The sequence below is a fragment of the Orcinus orca genome, chromosome 10 (genome assembly GCF_937001465.1).
Source record: "Orcinus orca chromosome 10, mOrcOrc1.1, whole genome shotgun sequence".
NCBI classification, from domain to species: Eukaryota; Metazoa; Chordata; class Mammalia; order Artiodactyla; family Delphinidae; genus Orcinus; species Orcinus orca.
In genome coordinates, this window is record NC_064568.1 from 102,633,904 (window position 1) to 102,653,080 (window position 19,177).

At 46.0% G+C, this 19,177-nt stretch overlaps 1 protein-coding gene across 3 annotated transcripts; it reads left to right on the forward strand.

Annotated features, from left to right (window-relative positions):
* The first annotated feature begins 1,656 nt into the window (after window positions 1-1,656).
* Window positions 1,657-15,392, forward strand: RPP40 (ribonuclease P/MRP subunit p40). 3 transcript variants are annotated; one of them, XM_033407979.2, is made up of 9 exons: window positions 1,657-1,859; window positions 4,138-4,432; window positions 6,960-7,104; window positions 8,389-8,457; window positions 9,760-9,855; window positions 11,118-11,243; window positions 13,311-13,509; window positions 13,636-13,770; window positions 14,849-15,392. In XM_033407979.2, the coding sequence occupies exons 2-9, from the start codon at window positions 4,250-4,252 to the stop codon at window positions 15,045-15,047; spliced, it is 1,152 nt and encodes a 383-aa protein (XP_033263870.1). In that variant the 5' UTR covers window positions 1,657-1,859; window positions 4,138-4,249; the 3' UTR covers window positions 15,048-15,392. The 3 variants fall into 3 exon arrangements, with proteins under 3 accessions (XP_033263870.1, XP_004281111.2, XP_049571539.1); XM_004281063.4 differs by lacking the exon at window positions 1,657-1,859 and having other exon boundaries at window positions 3,468-4,432; XM_049715582.1 differs by lacking the exons at window positions 1,657-1,859; window positions 9,760-9,855 and having other exon boundaries at window positions 3,468-4,432.
* The last annotated feature ends 3,785 nt before the right edge of the window (window positions 15,393-19,177 follow it).

A 19,177-nucleotide genomic window follows, 5' to 3' on the forward strand; every position in this document is an offset into this window, starting at 1 on the left:
GAGGGAGGGAGAAGTGATGGCGGGGTGTGTCGGGGAGGCCGGAGCGAAGCTGATGTTGCTTTTGGCCACACAAGCGTGTCCACTCTGTAATGACCCATCGAGGTGCCTGTGAATGCTTCCTGCATACGTCTCTGTATGCATGTTACATGCCAATAAAATTTAAATGCTGCATATTTACACAAAAATCCTGACTCAGTGTCTCAGAATAACAGCAGGGTTTTGTCTTGTTTTGAAGCGGGACACGTTCACTGATGGTCTCATCAGACGGATTTTAATATTCCAAAGTATTCACGTCCTAACCCTCAGGTGACCCCTTAGAGTCTTCCAGTTTTTGCCTCCATTTGGTAGGTGGCGTGATTTTTATTTTTTATGATGCGATACTTTTTCCAGAGCAGCTCATCAGGACCACGACTCTTAGCACAGCACCCCGTGCACAGTGGGCACTCAGAACCTGCAGAACTGGGTTGAATCAGGAATAAAACTAGTAGAAGGGATGCCGAGGGTGGTAAGTAGGCTGTGCAGGTGAGGCTGGAAGACCACGACCCAGCAGCGAACGCTTTTACTTGATGAACCATTTGGAACAAGTTCACCCAAAGATGTTTAAAGCGATGGTCTTCAGCCTTGACCAGGCCCCGTAATCACCTGGAGAGCCATAAAAAATACCGATGCCCGGGCCTCACTCTAGGGATTCTGATTTAATTGGTCTGTTGCACTCGGGTTTAAGGAATTTTAAAAGCCCCCCAGGTGATGGTCCTGTGCAGCCAGGGGTGAGAACCACTGACTCGGGGCTGTCGAGGCATTAGCTGCAAGTGATTTCCGTGTGTGCTCCGGGATCTCCGAAAACAGCTTTGCCCTGTTAAAAGCAAAGGACTACTTCTTACTCAGCAGCAGGAGGAAATGTCTTCTTAGCAGATCTATTTCTGTGTCACTTGCTGTCAGAGTCAGAGGTGGTTTTAGACACGGTAGTTTGATTTAGTCTGTGTTGAAAATCATAAGTAGCCTACAAGTACCAAAAAAAGATGAGAAGAATTTGCCAACACGTGGAGTGCATTATGTATTTTTCAAATTTCTCCTGTGATTAGTAATGAAAACGGTATTGCTGGGGCCTGATTTCCTCAACTCAGCCCTTGGCCATTTCCCCAAGTTATTCCAAGTCTTTCCAAGACACTTCACCACTCTCTCAAGGGGATTATTCCCAAAGGTGAGGAGTACTAGACACTGAAATCTCTGCACAGTCTGTTCCTACTGCAGAAGTGTCCACCTCCAGAACCTCGAATGACTAGGAAGGCTGCATCAGCAGTGGGTCCAGTGGCAGTGGGTGGGCTCTGAAGACAGGTGGACTTGATTCCCAGTCTCAGCCCAGCCACTCAGTAGCTGTGAGGCTTTGGACAAGTTACTGGGCTTGGAACAGCTATAGAAACCTCGTTTTCAAGAAAAGGCATCCTTACACCGAGTGCACAAACGGCAATGATTCTTCATCCCTCCCTGTATCCAAGCCCTTTGAAATGTGACTTTACAGCTGCTCCCACTGAGAGGTAGAATCTGTCCCTCTAAACCTTGCATCAGGGCTGGCCAGTAGAATGCAGTGGGCATGCCAGTGGGCCAGCTTGGGACCTCGGCCTAAAAGGTCTTAGATGCTTCTGCTTTTTCTTTCAGAACCCTGCCGTCTCCATGACAACAAGCCCATGTTAGCCTGCTGGAGGATGAGATACTTCAGGGAGTAGAACCAAGGTGCCCAGTCAACAGCCAGCTCCTCACCAGAAGCAGAGCCCCCTAATCAACCTGCAGCTGACGACACATGCATGAAGGAGCCCAGCTGAGACCAGAAGAATTGTCTCGCTGAGCCCAGCCTGAGCTAGGTGAGTATTGGGGCGGCTTGTTATGCAGCAGTAGCTAACTAATACATACGCCCACTGCAGACAGGATGCCAGGATTCAATGATATGTTCGTCACAAGTGACTTGGCAAACAGTAGGCACCCAACAGGCACTGGTTTCCCTTTTCCCTTGTTTAATGTTGGATCTCTTGAGTTATACAGAAATTGTTGTCATCAGGTATGCTTGTGATTGGTTCTTAAATGCACTCAGTGCCCCATCTGACAGGAGGAAAGAGGCAACCAGAGTCTGACCACTAGGGTCCAAGGCCAGATTGCAAAATAAGAAGTTTGTCTTTAATCTGTTCCCTCCAAATCTAAACTCTGGAGGTCAAGGTTGTGGACAGATTTGAAGACATTGGGCTCCACCCTCTGGGGGCCCCAACTCCTTCCTTTGCTGTCTGATCTCTGGAAAGGGGGAATGGGCCCACACCAAGCAGCAGCTGGGACGCAGTGGTTGAGCTTTGGAAGCTTTCTGCTTGCACCCCTCTGCTCCCTCCCTGGACTTGACACCGTCTCTCCCCACCCTGGGTCTGAGGAGAGATGTTGGTAGTGCTTTCAGCTCTAGAAACCAGAAAAGCTGACACAATGGTATGAACAAGCAAGGGCAGATGAGGCCGCAGAGGTTGGCAGGGGCCAGGTTAACTAAACTTTTATTCAACTGCAACGAGAAGCCAGTGACAGGGTTTAAGTGGGGGCGGGGTTTGCATATATCATGTTGTTGACATTTTCCAGAGATCAGTCTGGATGCTGAGTGGAGGATGGACTGTAGGAGGACGAGATGGCTGGGAGGCTGTGACTGGCAGTGGACCAGAAAGAGAGGAAGGTTACCGGCAGTGGTTGTAGGGTGGAGACAGTGGGGAGGGGCTGCAGAGCCATTTCAGTGAAGCATTGTGGAGAAAAGCTGGAATGAAACGGGTTCAGTAGAGAATGTGAGGAGAAGCAGCCCTAATGGAGCAGAGAAACAGCGGCAACGCAGAGCGACCTGTGGTCAAAGGAGGTCTGCTTGTTTAATGCACAACACGAAGGCGTGTTTGTCCGCTGACAGAAACCACCCAGTGGGGAGGGAGGGGGGGAGGAATGTGATCGGCAAGGGACATTACACACGCAGAACTCTGGGGAGGGAGGCAGAAAGGACTCCTCAGCCCCAAACTGACTTGAAGTTGCAGCTTTCATCTTTGAAATAAATAGGATTTTGGCCTTCTATTTCATAACACAGGACACCCCGCAGATCATATCCTCGTCACTCTTCCCTGTAAGAACACCTCTGAGTTCTCAACACCCAAAATGCACAGCAGCTACTTATCTCGCCATACATTTTCCAGCTGAAGTTCATACGTATAGAATTTACACCAAGCCTTCAAAACTTAATACAATATTTTGGGATTCCCTGGTGGCGCAGTGGTTGAGAGTCTGCCTGCTGATGCAGGGGACACGGGTTTGTGCCCCGGTCCGGGAAGATCCCACATGCCGCGGAGCGGCTGGGCCCGTGAGCCATGGCCGCTGAACCTGCGCGTCCGGAGCCTGTGCTCCGCAACGGGAGAGGCCACAACAGTGAGAGGCCCGCGCACCGCAAAAAAAAAACAAAAAAAAAACAAAAAAAGAAGCAATGCTTTAAGTATTCTACATTCTAATACAATATTTATAAGGTATATCTAGGTGCCATATTGTGATTTAGGAAATCGGTAGTTTTTCCATTAACTTACTAGGTCTTATCATTTTTCTTATTTAAAATAATGGAAACAGGTTTTCCTTAGAGTATTCACAGAGATAATATGACATCTAAGGTACAGGATACTGACATTAATGGCAGAGGACTTTCCAGTCTGTCTTAGTTTTAGATTTGTAAATACCTTCCAAATTACTTAAGTTCTGTTCTTCCAAATCTTATAGTAAAACTGATGCTCCATAAGGTTGTACTACAAATATTCTGCTGTTTTGTGTCCTCTCTGCATAGAATTGGGGCTGTGCATACTCCAGTTTGAGAAGCATGTAGTATACGGCACTTGGAGTTGATCAGAAAACTTAGATGGAAAAACGCATTATCACTATAACCTCCAATAGCAAGAAATTATTAATCGGTTCCAAAAGGATATTTTTAAAAGCATCTTGAAAGTGGTTCTGAAGGAGTCTTAAGGAGCCCTGTTAAAGGTATTATGTGTTACCTTTAGACACAAACTTCCTTAACAATTTGGGAAGGAGCAACCTGGGGCCTAGAGGAAGGATTCTGGCAAGAGAACTAATTTCAGGTAGGGTATCTTGCAGGTAACCATCAGCGAGCTTCTGCTTAGGCCCCCAGAAGCCTAGGCCCGCTCCCAGCACTAGCCCCGCCCCTACCCGGGACCGCCTCAACACGTGCGGCGTGCCTGCACTGCGCATGCCCGCGGGGAAGGGGCGGGGCGAGCCGAACCCTGGCAGGACCTGCGTGGGGAAGATCATGGCCATGCTGTGTCGGCTGCGAGAGGTGCCCCGGCACTTGTTGGTCTGCGAAAAGTCCAACTTCGGCCACGAGAAGTCGCGCCACCGGCACCTCGTGGAGACGCACTATCACAACTACAGGGTGAGTCCACATCCCGGGCCCGCGGACCGCACACCATCCCGCCGGCGGTGGAGGCTTGGGGAAAGCCGCGCTCTGCTCCCCCGCCCTCGGCGCGCGGAGGGGGCGGGGCCCTCGCCGGGCATGCTGGGAACTGTAGTCTCTAGCCGCTCCGGGCCTGTGGTTTGCCCCGCCTCATGACTACAAGTCCCAAGGTGCACCGGCGCGGGGCGGTGTTCCGCCTTCGGAGGGAGAAGCAGGTTGGCGTGCGCCTGACAGAGTTCGCCGCGCCTCTGGCCACTTACTCCTGCCCCGCCCCGCTGCGGGTGGGGTGCGTCCCGGGGAGGGGCGAGGCCGGGACCAGGCCCTGGCGGGTGTGCCCTGCAGCCCGGGACGGACCCGCCCCTTCCCCATCCCGGCTTCCTTCCCCCGCCGCGCGCCGGAGGGTCTTTGCAGTGCCTCGTGCGGAGTCCGGGAAGCTGCTTGCCCTTCTGAACCGCTTATGGGCGCTAGTTTGATACCTGAGAAATCTCCCCCTTTGCCTGCTGCCTTCTGCGTTGTCCAGCCAGAGTGCACCATTTCGGCAGCTTTTGCAGAAATTCGCCGAGGCTTCCCTGCTCGCATGCGCAACTTCAGAGCGGTTTTCGCTGTTGCTCCGTGAAAATGTCACCCTCTCGGGCGCCTTTTTCGCGAATGTGGTGGTTGAAGCATCGGTGAGGTTAATTATCAGTTTATCCAGGATCTGCTGAGAGTAGAAGAGAATATTCCTAATTCCCAGGTAGTGTATGCTGGGCGGGCTTCACCAACCCATTTAAGTGGAGAGGGCTTCAGAATAAACCTTACAATGAAAATGCTTTAAGCCTTTTCCACTTTAAATAGACCAGCCTAATCTCAATTCAGGCCTGACTGGCTAGTTTCTCAGATACAACTGGTGACCCTGGTCCTTCAGGGACAAACTGGTGTCCCAGCTTCGGGAGAGTGATTTTTCAAGGTGTGGAGCACCTGGGCGACGTTTGAAACCTGTCAGGTTGATTATCTCTGCTTTGGATGGAAAGCTCATCACAGACAGCAGTCGGGGATGTGTACCTTATCTCTCCCGTCCCATCTGTAGAATTTTTCTATCTGTAAAGTGTAAACATCCAGCAGACTTCTGCTTCCATGTAACCTCTTAATAATTGGTGTCCCTAAATTTCTTATGCCCTAAGGAACAGTTCCTTTGATTCCAGCCTGGTACTAGGATACACAGATCTAGGGATATTCAATTGTACTATATTTCCCTAAAAATTAATTAATGTAGTGATAGGAACGGGACATAAAATATATTGCTCATTTGTAAAAGATGAAACACAAGCAAGGGCTTCCCTGGTGGCACAGTGGTTAAGAATCCACCTGCCAGTGCAGAGGACACAGGTTCAAGCCCTGGTCCGGGAAGATCCCACGTGCCGCGGAGCAGCTAAGCCCGTGCGCCACAGCTACTGAGCCTGCGCTCTAGAGCCCGCGAGCCACAACTACTGAGCCCGTGTGCTACAACTACTGAAGCCTGCACGCCTAGAGCCCGTGCTCTGCAACAAGAGAAGCCACCGCATGAGAAGCCACACACGGCAACAAAGAGTAGCCCCCGCTCACCGCAACTAGAGAAAGCACGCGTGCAGCAAGGAAGACCCAACGCAGCCAAAAATAAATAAAATTAATTTTAAAAAATTATTTTAAAAAAACCCACAAGCAAGAGCTTCCCATTAAAATTGTTTTGCTCAGGCTTCCTTGGTGGCGCAGTGGTTGAGAGTCCGCCTGCCGATGCGGGGGACACGGGTTCGTGCCCCGGTCCGGGAGGATCCCACATGCCGCAGAGCGGCTGGGCCCGTGAGCCATGGCCGCTGAGCCTGCGCGTCCGGAGCCTGTGCTCCGCAGCGGGAGAGGCCACAACAGTGAGAGGCCCGCGTACCGGGGGGGGGAAAAAATTGTTTTGCTCATTCACCTTTCCTGTACTGTAAGCTCGAATACAGAAATGGAAAACTTGAGTTGTCAAATTTCTCTTTTCCTGAGATTAGTAAGTTTTTTTTGTTTTGTTATTTTTTAAATTTTTATTGGAGCATAGTTGCTTTACAATATCGTGTTCGTTTCTACTGTACAGCAAAGTGAGTCAGCTATACGTATACATATAGCCCCTCTTTTTTGGATTTCCTTCCCATTTAGGTCACCACAGAGCAGAGCAGAGTTCCCTGTGCTGTGCAGTAGGTTCTCATTAGTCATCTATTTTATACATAGTATCAATAGTGTATATATGTCGATCCCCATCTCCCACTCTGAGATTGGTAAGTTAATTTCAGAGTTTTTTTGAAAGCTGTGGAGGAATGGTTAGCAGCCTTCATGATGTATCATCCCTAAAAACCTGGGTGTTGATCTACATGAAAATAAGACTTGTTTAAACTTATAATGGAGTATAATCTGCAAAAATACTGAATCACTATGCTGTACACGTGAAACTAATGTCATATTGTAAGTCAGCAATGCTTCAATGAATAAGACTTGTTTATATTGCACATTCCAATAGGTTTCCTTTCTGATTCCTGAATGTGGGATACTATCAAAAGAGCTGAAGGACCTGGTCATGGACTCTGGACCCTATTACTTTGTGAAGGATTTACCTCTTCATGAGTTAATCGCACACGAATTCATCAATACTTTTGTCAAGAAAGGTAAGGAAAGCCATGTAGTGTCTATGAACGCGGTGAGGTGAGGAAGTCCAGGGAGATCGCATAGCAATACCAGGGTCCTTCTCTTGTTCTGAATAGGACTGCTGGAGATCGCCTGTGTGGTCAGGTGTGTGCATCCCTCCCTCCGTCCCGCAGTAGCTCAGCCGACTGTGTGTGCCCTCATTAGGTGCTGGTTTCTGATTGCGCTGGTCCACAGGTGTTGTGTGGGAGTGTGTCGTATGAGGGTTAATGGAAAGGAAAATCTTCGACCGCTGTGTTCAGATGCGCTGCCATTGGGTGTGTGGCTGCAGAGACAGACCGCTGTTCTCCCCGCAGCCCCCATGACAGCTGTCTGGAGAGGGTGGTCTCCTGGTGCAGCCACAGCTGCTGGCCCCAGAGTCAGGTGCTGAGTGGGGTTCAGCATCTTCCGCTTAGACGTTGTGGCTCTCAGCCTCGCCTGCGCACCTCATTCCCATCCGTGTCAGCTGGCTGGATTGGCTTGTTCCAGTTATATCCTAGGAGCCACTTCTTTGAAACGATTTCAGCGTGTCTTTAGGGATCCACCCTCACTATATACATCACTGCACAAGGGCCACTGACATCTTGTCTTTGGTCACACAGACATGATTCCTTTCTTCGGTTCTGAAGCTTGATGCTGGGGGATTCCCTGGCGGTCCAGTGGTTAGGATTCCTCGCTTTCACTGCTGAGGACCCGGGTTCGATCCCTGCTCGGGCAGCTAGGATCCCACAAGCTGTGTGGTGTGGTCAAAAAAAAAAAAAAAGAAGTCTGAGCTATTTTGGTAACAGTGTGGACACTGGCCATGGCAGGGACTTCTACATAGCTGACCCAACTTAACCCTGGCAACAACACTATGAAATAGGCCTGCAACGCCCATTTTACAGGTGAGAAAAATGAGGCTCAGAGAGATTGAGTAGCTTCCTTGACTTCACACAAGTTTGTGGCACATGTTGAGTCTTCATCTGGAGCTCTGCCTTTCAGGTGTGTACGCTCACCCGCTTTTCCACTTTGTGCCCCTCTGCCAGCATCCCCGGAGGTGTGTGCTCCATCCTGAGTCCATTTTCTGCTCGTTGGTAGCCAGCGTGCACAGCTAGGCCCTAGGCAGGGGCGTGAACTAGCTGTGCTTGGCCTTGCGTGTCCTCCAGCTTGGCTGAGTGAGCTGGAGCAGTGACCCGGAAGGTTTGTTATCCTGTGAAAATAATCCACTAACTTCTGGCAGGTGTGATTTTTTTCTTGTCTTAATTTCTCCTCTGGGTTTTCTCTTACAGGTGCGTGCTATGCACTAACGTACAACACAAATATTGACGAGGATAATACTGTGGCCCTGCTACCAAACGGTAACCACACTCATTTTTAATTCTTTCTTAATTATGGAGGAAACACAAACGGTAAAAAAGAAAGAGTCAAGTCATTCGGATGTGTGTAAAGTGAAAGTCCCCCCTTTCATCCCCGTCCCTCCAAACTCACTGCCGTTCTCAGCAGGCATTCTTTTTTTTTTAAAGAGTCGATTTTATTTATTTATTTATGTTTGGCTGCATGGGTCTTCGTTGCTGCGCGCCGGTTTTCTCTAGTTGCGGCGAGCGGGGGCTACTCTTCATTGCGGTGCGCGGGTTTCTCATTGCTGTGGCTTCTCTTGTTGTGGAGCACAGGCTCTAGGCATGCGGGCTTCAGTAGTTGTGGCTTGCGGGCTCAGTAGTTGTGGTGAACGGGCTCTAGAGCACAGGCTCAGTAGGTGTGGCGCATGGGCTTTGTTGCTCTGCAGCACGTGGGGTCTTCCTGGACCAGGGCTCGAACCCGTGTCCCCTGCATTGGCAGGCGGATTCTTAACCCCTGTGCCACCGGGGAAGCCCCTCAGCAGGCACTCTTGTTAGCAGGTAGGTGTTCATTCTTCTAGACATTTTCTATGAATTTATAAACACATACAGGTTCTTTTTTAAAAATATATATATATTATGTCATAGTCCATTGTTTCTCAGTTTGCTTTTTTCCCAGGCTGTATATCCTAGACATCTTTCCCTATTAGTACATACAGTTTTTGGGGGGTTTGTGTTGTTTTTTTATTTTATTTATTTTTGGCTGTGTTGGGTCCTGGTTGCTGTGTGCGGGCTTTCTCTAGTTGCGGCGAGCGGGGGCTACTCTTTGTTGCGGTGCGCGGGCTTCTCATTGCAGTGGCTTCTCTTGTTGTGGAGCATGGACTCTAGGCGCGCGGGCTTCAGTAGTTGTGGCTCGCGGGCTCTAGAGCGCAAGCTCAGTAGTTGTGGTGCACGCAGGCCCAGTTGCTCCGCAGCATGTGGGATCTTCTTGAACCAGGGCTTTGGCAAGCGGATTCTTAACCACTGCACCACCAGGGAAGCCTAGTACATACAGTTTTAATTTACTCTTTTTAATGTCTTGAAAACATTCCAAAGAAGAAGTATACCATAATTTGTTTACTCTTTCTTTAATAAAAACTTCGATAGTTTCTAGTTTCACTCTAATAAATGATGTCTTTGTACATATAATGTATTATAAATAAGGTACATGTATGAATAAATAAGACCCTTGTGTGCACTGGTATTTAACTGCCCAATTTGTCTTGCTTTCTCTTAGAGAACACATTGTATTTTTAACATCTCTTATGGGAATTATTTGATTTGTAGGGAAATTAATTTTATCACTGGATAAAGACACTTATGAAGAAACTGGACTTCAAGGTCGTCCGTCTCAGTATTCTGGCAGGAAGACCATGAAGTTTAGTAAGTATTACGCTCACTCCGTCAGTTTCTAACAAGGTAGTAGTCTTCCTGTAACAATTTGAATTTAAATGTTTGAATTGCCTCTGTTCTCTTTGTTCAGAAGAAGTGTGGCTTTTTCTTGTCTTTAAAACTCCTTACTCCGGGGACTCTCGGGTGGGCATCAGATAGGATGAGATAGATACTGCTGTGCATCTGTTTGTCTTCAGCTGTCGGCTGCATCTTGAAAAGATCACAGACTTGGACATGTTCCATTAGATACATACGTTTTGGGTCACAAATTCAAAGTGATGAACCCACTTGTTCTTTTTTTTTTAAATTGAAGTATAGTTGATTTACAGTGTGTTAATTACTGCTGTACAGCAAAATGATTCAGTTATACATATATGTACATTCTTTTCCATATTCTTTTCCATTATGGTTTATCACAGGGTATTGAATATAGTTCTTTGTACTATACAGTAGGACCTTGTTGTTTAACCAGCCTATATATACCAGTTTGCATCTGTTCCAACTTGCTCTTAGTAAAGAATTTCCTTTAATTTTCCCAAGTTTTATGATGACTAGTAGAAATTCACCCATGAGTGAAGAGATGTAGTTCTGTTGATGGTCTGGCTTGAACATCAGTAGTTACGGCTGCCACGTCCACAGCTAGGTTAGAGTTGATCTCTGCCCTTGGTCTTTGACTACGAAAAATGTGAATTTAAAACACCTGTTGTGGGACTTCCCTGGTGGCCCAGTGGTTAAGAATCTGCCTGCCAGTGCAGGGGACACAGGCTTGAGCCCTGGTCCGGGAAGATCCCACATGCCGCAGAGCAACTAAGCCCGTGTGCCATGACTACTGAGCCTGCACTCTGGAGCCCGTGAGCCACAACTACTGAGCCCACGTGCCTAGAGCCCATGCTCTGCAATAAGAGAAGCCACCGCAGTGAGAAGCCCGTGCACCACAACGAAGAGTAGCCCCCGCTCACTGCAACTAGAGAAAGCCCACGTGCAGCAACAAAGACCCAACGCAGCCAAAAATAAATAAATTTTAAAAATAAATAAAAAATAAAACACCTGTTGTAATTATCTGTCAATGCCAGAAATGTCCATCAGAGGCAGAGTTTTGGTTTGGGAACCCAAAGGGAGGGCAAGAAATACAAAATAACTTTTTTTAATCCATAAAACTTCTAAAACTCCTGATGTTTTTAATCTAGCATATTTTGCACAGTGCAAGCTGTGTGTATATGAATGAACTGTTTATTCCTCTCCATTTTTTTAAGTTGTTTCCATTGATTTGATGGATTTATCCTCTAAACTGGACTCTAAGAAGTATAAAAGAATATCTTGGGCTTTCAAAGAAAAGAAACCATTGAAATTTGATTTTCTTTTGGCGTGGCATCAAACAGGTATGAAAAATAAAATGTGTAACGATGGAGTGGTTTTGAAATCTAATGGTTAATTAAAGGGGAGTAGTGAGGAGAGAATGGTGATTCACCCCAGTGGTCAGGGATGTTGTGCACGTAGATGGATACAGGTGTCCCCCGCTTTTTGAAAGTTCACTTTATGCTCCTTTACTTTTTACAAAAGCAAAAAGTGAAAATAGTGTTCAGCGTGTGTTTTGCAGTGAGCTGCTATAGAGGCAGTGTGCACCCCAGCAGCGAGAGTGGCACCCCCAGCTCCCTCCCCCAGAACTGCACTCAGCATCTTAGCCTCTAGCCAGCAGAGCTTTGAACTGTGTCTTTGAGCGTTTATTTCATGCATCTGTTAGCAAGATGTGTCTAAGGTAATTGCTTCTTCGCTTTATGCCATTTCGACTTAATGAAAGGTTTTGTAGGAACACTACTTTGGGATGGGGGGAAACCTGTAAACGTTGTTAAGGAAACTGCTTTGACCCCTCTGGCATCCCTGAGAGCCGTAGTCCGGGATCATCTCGGCATGCAGCCGTCTGTCTCCACCTCCTTGGGTTGTGTGTCGATCAGGAGCTCCTGAGGGTGGGGTCTCGGGCAACTAACCTTTGTCCATTTCTCCCTTTCCCTCCTCCAGCTTCCCTCCAACAGCCTTGGCTGGAGTGTTTTAAAATAACACCAGTTGTACTGCTAGACACAAACTGTTTATTCGTTATTGCAGGGTAGTAATCATGCATATCATTAAATGTCAGATTAAATTTGTTGTACCTTTTAATTGATTAGAATAATACATTTAGTTCAGAGTTTCATGTTCACCAAACATTTTAATCGGCTCACAACTACCATGTACCTCGCTCCTTTTAGAAATGTATGTATCTTTGGCCCAAAACAAGATTAAATGAATCAAATCATCACAATTACAATGGTGTAGTTCTCTCTTGGAGAAGAGGGAAGCCCCTAGGTCCATTTTGGAAATATGTCCATCTGCTCCTCCTGGAAAGTTCGTGGTCACTGGGTGCTACAGGGTTGCCTGGGTGAGGCCTAGGTCTGTAACACTTGGGTGCTTCTTCTGTGTGTGGTGCAGACACAGAGGGCAGAGGGGCTGACATCTCAGTTGTAGGAAGTCTTTACTGAGGGCCTCCTATGCAGTGGGTTCTGGAGACCACTGTGTTCCTAAGACTCCGAAGTATTTTAAGGGCTTGTCAAGACCTGTGAAGCACCTGAGATTTCACCCACTTAGCAAGCTAAGAAGTTAGCCAGCACGTTCTCGTGCGCTCTGGCAGGAGACACGAGGCCCCTGGGTCAGAGACAGAAAACCTAATGATTCCCAGCAGTAGCAGTGGGCAGAGCACAGCGTTTGCTCCAGTTCACCAAGTCCTGGTTCCTGCAGGGTGATGCATGGTGGGCAGGGGATGCTGGTGCAAGCAGGGGGTTGCATTACAGGAGGGGAGCCTGGAGCCTAAGGAATTCCGATCTTTTATATTGGGCGGTGAGCCTGCTGACCTTTGCCCTGGAGGGAGGGAGGAGGTGGAGGGAGACATTATTTCTAATACACTGGGCAGTAAGCAGGCCTGCCCTCTGCTCCAAGAGGGCCACTATTTCCGTCTTCCAGGGAAGATCCTTCAGGATACACTGGATCTTACTGGGGTTTAAAGACAAGCTGGACTGAGATTCTGTCTTCAGCTCCTCTTCTGTTTCCTTCTTCGAGAGTGTGCAAATATGCTGCTTTCTCTGTAGAGTTCACTAATTTTATCTAAACATAAGTAATGCTTTGATTAAGTCAGAAGTTTCTTAGTAGAGCAGATGTTGAGACTAGTATGGCTTGAATCTGAAAGCCTTATGATTTTCCAGGAAAAGTGTGACAGAAGATGAATGTTGACAGAACTTTGGCACAAGGAGGCGAAGGCAACTTAAATGATTTTAATTTGAGTAAAGCTTTGTACAACCTCCTCTGGCCTTACTTCATCCTGCCTGCTTCCTGAAACCCTCCAGTGGGAATGGGGTGGACTCAGGGATTCACTGAACTTGTTTACACTATTCAAGTGGCCTTATTTGGTGTGTTTGAAGGTGCGGAAGGATCAACGATGATGTCATACTTTTCCAATTACCGGATTCAGGAGCGGCAGCCAAAAATAGCGCTGAGCACGGTGACAGATCTGCCGTGCCCCGTGCTGCGGAGCAGCGAGCTCAGGGGCGAGCCGGAGGCGGCCTGCAGCGCCCAGGAGCTCTTCGAGTGGCTGGGCGCCGTCTTCAGTAACGCCGAGCTGTGCGTATGAGGGTTCCCGGGTCCTGGAGGGCTTGGGCTGGCTTCTCGTTTTCAGCAGGGACTTAGTACTTTGAAAGTTGATCGTGTAGTGGATATAGATGCGTTTTCTTTCTCTTTTGGTTACAGAAATAATGAGCCTGATAATTTCATATCAACCTACTGCTGTCCCCAGCCAAGCACAGTGGTGGCGAAAGCTTACCTGTGTACAATCACTGGTTTCATCCTTCCAGAGAAGATACGTCTTCTGTTGGAACAGCTGTGGTGAGAAAAAAGAACAGCCTTTTTTGCCATTTATGCCTTGCTTGTCTCCGCTAATGATCCAGGTTCCAGGGTCCTCTCACAGCGTGTCCCCCTTTTCCCTTGCTTGGGCTCACGTGCAGTAACGTTATCATCTCACATGACGTAATCATCCCTGGTGATATTGCCAGGTCCTCGTCCTTTGAAAAGAGCGGAGCTTTACTGCGCTTCTTGGGAACAAACTGCTCATTGTTCTTGTTCCGCTCCCCCAGACCATTTCGGTGCAGTTGAAGTTACAGTATCACTTAAAACGGCAGTACTCTATGGAACACATTATGATCTGTCTTAAATACTGGATTTCTGCAAAATGCTTCACTTTGAAATGGGTGGGAAAAGGAGCTGACCACCTCTGAATCCAAATCATATCCAAAATCTGCCCTGGCTCTAACATCCGTGAATCGCTGGGCACCGGTAACATGCCACGGGTTGTATAGAGTAGTACTGGATTTTCACTGTGGGAGGTGTTCTGTAAATAAAATGTTAGGAAGCTCAAATCCCGTATTGAAAATGAGCACCACGCCTTCTGAGTCTTCGCTTGAAAAATGTCTAAGATGTAAGTGTTGAGGGTTTTCCTTTTTATATCCAACATCCTCTTTCACATTTATTAGCTTTGTACTTTTATTTTCCTCAGTAAGAAGGTCGAAGTTTTAAAAATTGGATGGATTTTAAAAAAGAAATTCGATAAATTATTCTGCAGTGTTTCAGTTTACAGAGCCTCCGTAAGCAACACTGTTCAGGGGAGGGAAACGATTCTTACACACTTGGTGGGGAATTTTTTGTTCTTTAAATCTTATATGCTCTTCCACGATAAGGGTAGGAACCGCTGAAGTTTGTTGTGTGCGCTGCATGTTGGTGAGCCTTTACTGAATTCACAGTATAGCACCAGGAATTTAATTTCTGTCTCCTAATTTTTATAAATGAAAGCTAAGGTCAAAGCTTCATGGGAGCATCAGAAATACCGCTTATCCTGAATAAGTAAAAAAAAATATATGGGACCGTTCCTAACTCTTCCTGTTTGTTAAGAAGTGTCTGTCTTTTTCAGTCGCTACTTTGATGAACCAAAGTTGGCCCCGTGGGTGACGTTGTCGGTTCAAGGCTTTGCAGACAGCCCTGTTTCCTGGAGAGAAAACGAACACGGTTTTCGAAAAGGAGGAGAACATTTATACAACTTTGTGGTTTTTAGTAATCGGGACTACTGGCTTCAGTTGGCTGTTGGGGCAAATGATGACTGTCCACCATGACAAGCACAGAGTTTAAAGTCGTGTTTGTTTACGTTTATGCTCGTTTTCCGTATTTCTCGGCAGTATAAGGACTGTGTTCACTCAGACTTGGGTGATGAGGACATTTCTCAGATCAGCATCTGTTAGCATCTGCCCTGGACTCGGGCCCATCCTGTGACAGGCTTGCCGTCAGGTGGAAGCTCATAGTTGATTTCTCCCTGTCACTATGAGCCCAGGGCGTGGGCTACTGCGTCGTAACTTGGGCCACGATGGCCAGGGACTGGGGGTTATGGGACCACTGGGTAAGATGTGTGCTGTGATTGTGAGTTTCTCACATCATAATAACAAGAAATCCTTAACATCATACTTACCAGAGCCAGTTCCTGCATTAGTGCTGTTCATCTATTACCTCATTTAATTCTCACATCAGTCCTGTGAGGGAACAGAGTGTACATAAGCTACTGAAGTCACCTGCTTGTGGATTCAAGACTTGATCTCAGATCAGCTGGTTCCTGAGTGTGTGTTGAGTGTGTGCTCACTCTCCTGCTTCTGGGTCAGGAGGGATATTTGGATACTGTATATTCATAAAGAACAAGTTGAATTTTGCAGTAACCTATAAGGGAAAAGAATCTGAAAAACATATATATATGTGTGTGTGTGTGTGTGTGTGTATATATATATGTAAAACCGAATCACTGGGGCTTCCCCGGTGGCACAGGTGGTTGAGAATCCACCTGCCAATGCAGAGGACACGGGTTCGATCCCTGGTCTGGGAAGATCCCACATGCCACGGAGCAACTAAGCCCGTGTGCCACAACTACTGAGCCTGTGCTCTAGAGCCCATGAGCCACAACTACTGAGCTCGTGTGCTGCAACTACTGAAGCCCACGCGCCTAGAGCCCGTGCTCCACAATGAGAGAAGCCACTGCAATGAGAGGCCCGCGCACTGCAACAAAGAGTAGCCCCCGCTCACCGCAACTAGAGAAAGCCTGCGCACAGCAACAAAGACCCAACACAGCCAAAAATAAATAAATAAATTAAATAAATTAAAAAAAAAAACCGAATCACTGTGCTGTACACCTGAAACTGACATGACATCATAAATCAACTATACTTAAAAAAAAAGTGACTTACCTGGCGGTATAGTGGTTAGAACTCGTGCTTCCACCGCAGGGGGACGTGGGTTCGATCCCTGGTTGGGGAACTAAGATCCCACATGCCACACAGCGTGGCCAAAAAATAAAAGTAAAAAACAAAGTTGAAAGAATTTTTTTTCTCCCAGCAATATGGCTGATAAGGACCAACTGAAAACTACTTAAATTTCTGGAATACCTATCAAGAACCATTTTTTAAAAATGTTTCAATGAGCTGCAGAATAAGAATTCTCAAAAGCTAAATAATTTATTTGGTCACATGGAATTAAATTAGAAATCAATAACAGAAAGATCCTTGAAAATCCCAAGTATTTGGAAACAAAATAACTCACAAGTCAAAGAACAAATCTAAAGAGAAATTAGAAAGTAATTTGAAATGACTTTAAAAAAAACTAGAATTTGTGGGTTCTTGCTAAAGCAGTACTTAGAGGGAAACTTGCAGCATTAAATGCTGCAAGGAAAGGAAGAAAGGAAAACAGGTCTCAAATCAGTGACCTCAGTTTCCACTTTAAGAAACAGTAAAAGAAGAGCAAATTAAATCCAAAGTCAGCAGAAGAAAAGGAATAATAAAGATCAAAGTGGTAACCAATGAAATAAAACAGAAAAATTAATCCAAAAGCTTGTTCTTTGGGAGAATCAATAAAATTGATAAATCTCCAGCCAGATTGGTGAGGGGAAAAAAAAGAGACCAATTACCAATATAAGGAATGGGAGAGGTAACGTGACTGAAGATCCCACAGATGTTACAATAATAGGAACACCTTTATACCAATAAATTCAAGAATGTAGGTGAAATTGACAAATTCCTTGAAAGACACAAATTACCAGAGCTCACTCAAGAAGAAACAGGTAAAACCTTCCTATAACCCCAATGGGATGGCTTCAGTCGTGAGTTTTACCAAACATTTGAAGAAATAATACCAATTCTACACAAATACTGCCACTCATTCTATGGGGTCAGCATTACCCTGGTAGCAAAATTACCGAGGCATCCTGGCTGGGCAAACACATTGCAAGGAAAGAAAACACTACAAAACAAACATTCCTCATGAACATAGGTGCAAAACCTAAGCAAAAGTTTTAGTAAATTGAAACCTACGATATAGTAAAAAGGTAATATGGCCATGGGATTTATCCTGGGATTGCAGGATTGATTTAACATTCACATAATCATTTCAATCAATACTAGAAACGTATTTAACACAATCCACCATCTAGTCCTGTTAAAAACTCTGGCAAACTGGGAATAAAGGGGACTTCCCCAATCTGATTAAAAGACATCTGCAAAAGCCCTACAGCTAACATCAGACTTAATTGTGAAGGGCTGAATACTTTTCCCCTAACATCAGGAAGAAATCAGGGATATCTGTTCATCATTGTACTGGAGATTCTAGACTGCAGTCAGGCAAGAAACAGAACATCCAGATAGGAAAGAAAAAAATAAGATTGTCCTTTTTTCACAGATGACATGATCATCTATGTAGAAAATTCAGCGGAATCTATAAACAAGATATTAGAACTAATAAGTGAGTTTATCAAGGTTGCAGGATACAAAGCAGTGTACAAAAATCAATTATATTTCTATATGAACAATTAGAAAGTGAAATTAAAAATCATTTACAATAGCATAAAAATACTAGGTAGTTAGGAATAAATGACAAAAAATGTGAAAGACATACACTGAAAACTGTTAAATATTGCTATGATCAATTAAAGAAGACCTAAATAACTTGGGGTATATACTTTGTTCATGGGTCAGAAGACTCAGTATTGTTAAGATGTCATTTCAGGACTTCCCTGGTGGTGCAGGGGTTAAGAATCTGCCTGCCAATGCAGGGGACACAGGTTCGAGCCCTGGTCCAGGAAGATAACCACATGCCGCAGAGCAACTAAGCCCATGCACCACAACTACTGAGCCTGCACTCTTGAGCCTGTGTGCCGCAACTACTGAGCCTGTGCTCTAGAGCTCACGAGCCACAACTAAGGAGCCCGTGTGCCACAACAACTGAAGCCCACGCACCTAGAGCCCATGCTCTGCAACAAGAGAAGCCATCGCGATGAGAAGCCCGCACACCACAAAGAAGAGTAGCCCTCGCTCGCCACAACTAGAGAAAGCCTGCGCGCAGCAACAAAGACCCAACACAGCCAAAAGTAAAAGTAAAATAAAATAAATAAATTTATAAAAAAAAGAAAAAAAGATGTCATTCCAAAATACAGATTCAATATAGTCCCAGCAGGCTACTTTCTGTGTGTGTACATAAGTTGACAAGCTGATTCTAAAATTTTTGTAGAACTGCAAAGAACCTAGAGTAACCTCCAGGGCTGTCTTGGAACTTGACAACACAGCACCAAAAGCCTCCAGCCGCCCCATTCTTTGTCCTTCAGCATGATGTAAACCCAGCCCAAGTAGGAAGTCAGGAGGTGTTTTTCAGTGTGTCCCCCTTGTGATCTGTAAGGGTGCCTGCCAACTGCGAAGAAGTTTCGTAATAAGGGACTTAATTGAGGAGGTGCCAGTTGACGTTGGAAATAAGATTTATTGCTGTTAATCCTTTGGAGTAATCCGGGCTTGACTAGTTTTTATTCAAACTATATATTCCGGTTAATACCATGTTCAACTATTTTCCATATAAAATTAAAAAATAAAAATCTGGTATACAAGAGGGGTTGTAGAAGACTGAGTTGAGGAATTTATGTGAATAGGAAAACAGACTTGTAGATCTTTAGGGAACAAGTGTCAAGAGGTTTCTGGAAAAAAAGAAAGACCTACAAATTACCAAGGCAGTTTTCTTAAGTTTGAAGCAGGGGAAACGGTAACACAGCAACCGACCAAAGAAGCTATGCCAGAACCCTCCCTTTTAAGGAGCTAAGATTGTGCTCAAATTCTGTTTGTGTAATTTACTGGGACTTGGGGACCAGAAAGACCACTGCAAGCATATTCTTCAGAATCCAGATTAGGGGAAAAGTTCTATTCCTTGGGTGCAAAGTTACTGCTATATT

What these genes read in the sequence shown, in the direction of transcription:
- RPP40 (XM_033407979.2), top strand. Translation starts at nt 4,250, where the DNA reads ATGCCCGCGGGGAAGGGGCGGGGCGAGCCGAACCCTGGCAGGACCTGC. An exon ending in CAATACTTTTGTCAAGAAAG is followed by an intron (nt 7,105 to 8,388) that starts GTAAGGAAAGCC and finishes TTTCTCTTACAG; the next exon opens with GTGCGTGCTATGCACTAACG. An exon ending in GTCTTCAGTAACGCCGAGCT is followed by an intron (nt 13,510 to 13,635) that starts GTGCGTATGAGG and finishes TTTTGGTTACAG; the next exon opens with AAATAATGAGCCTGATAATT.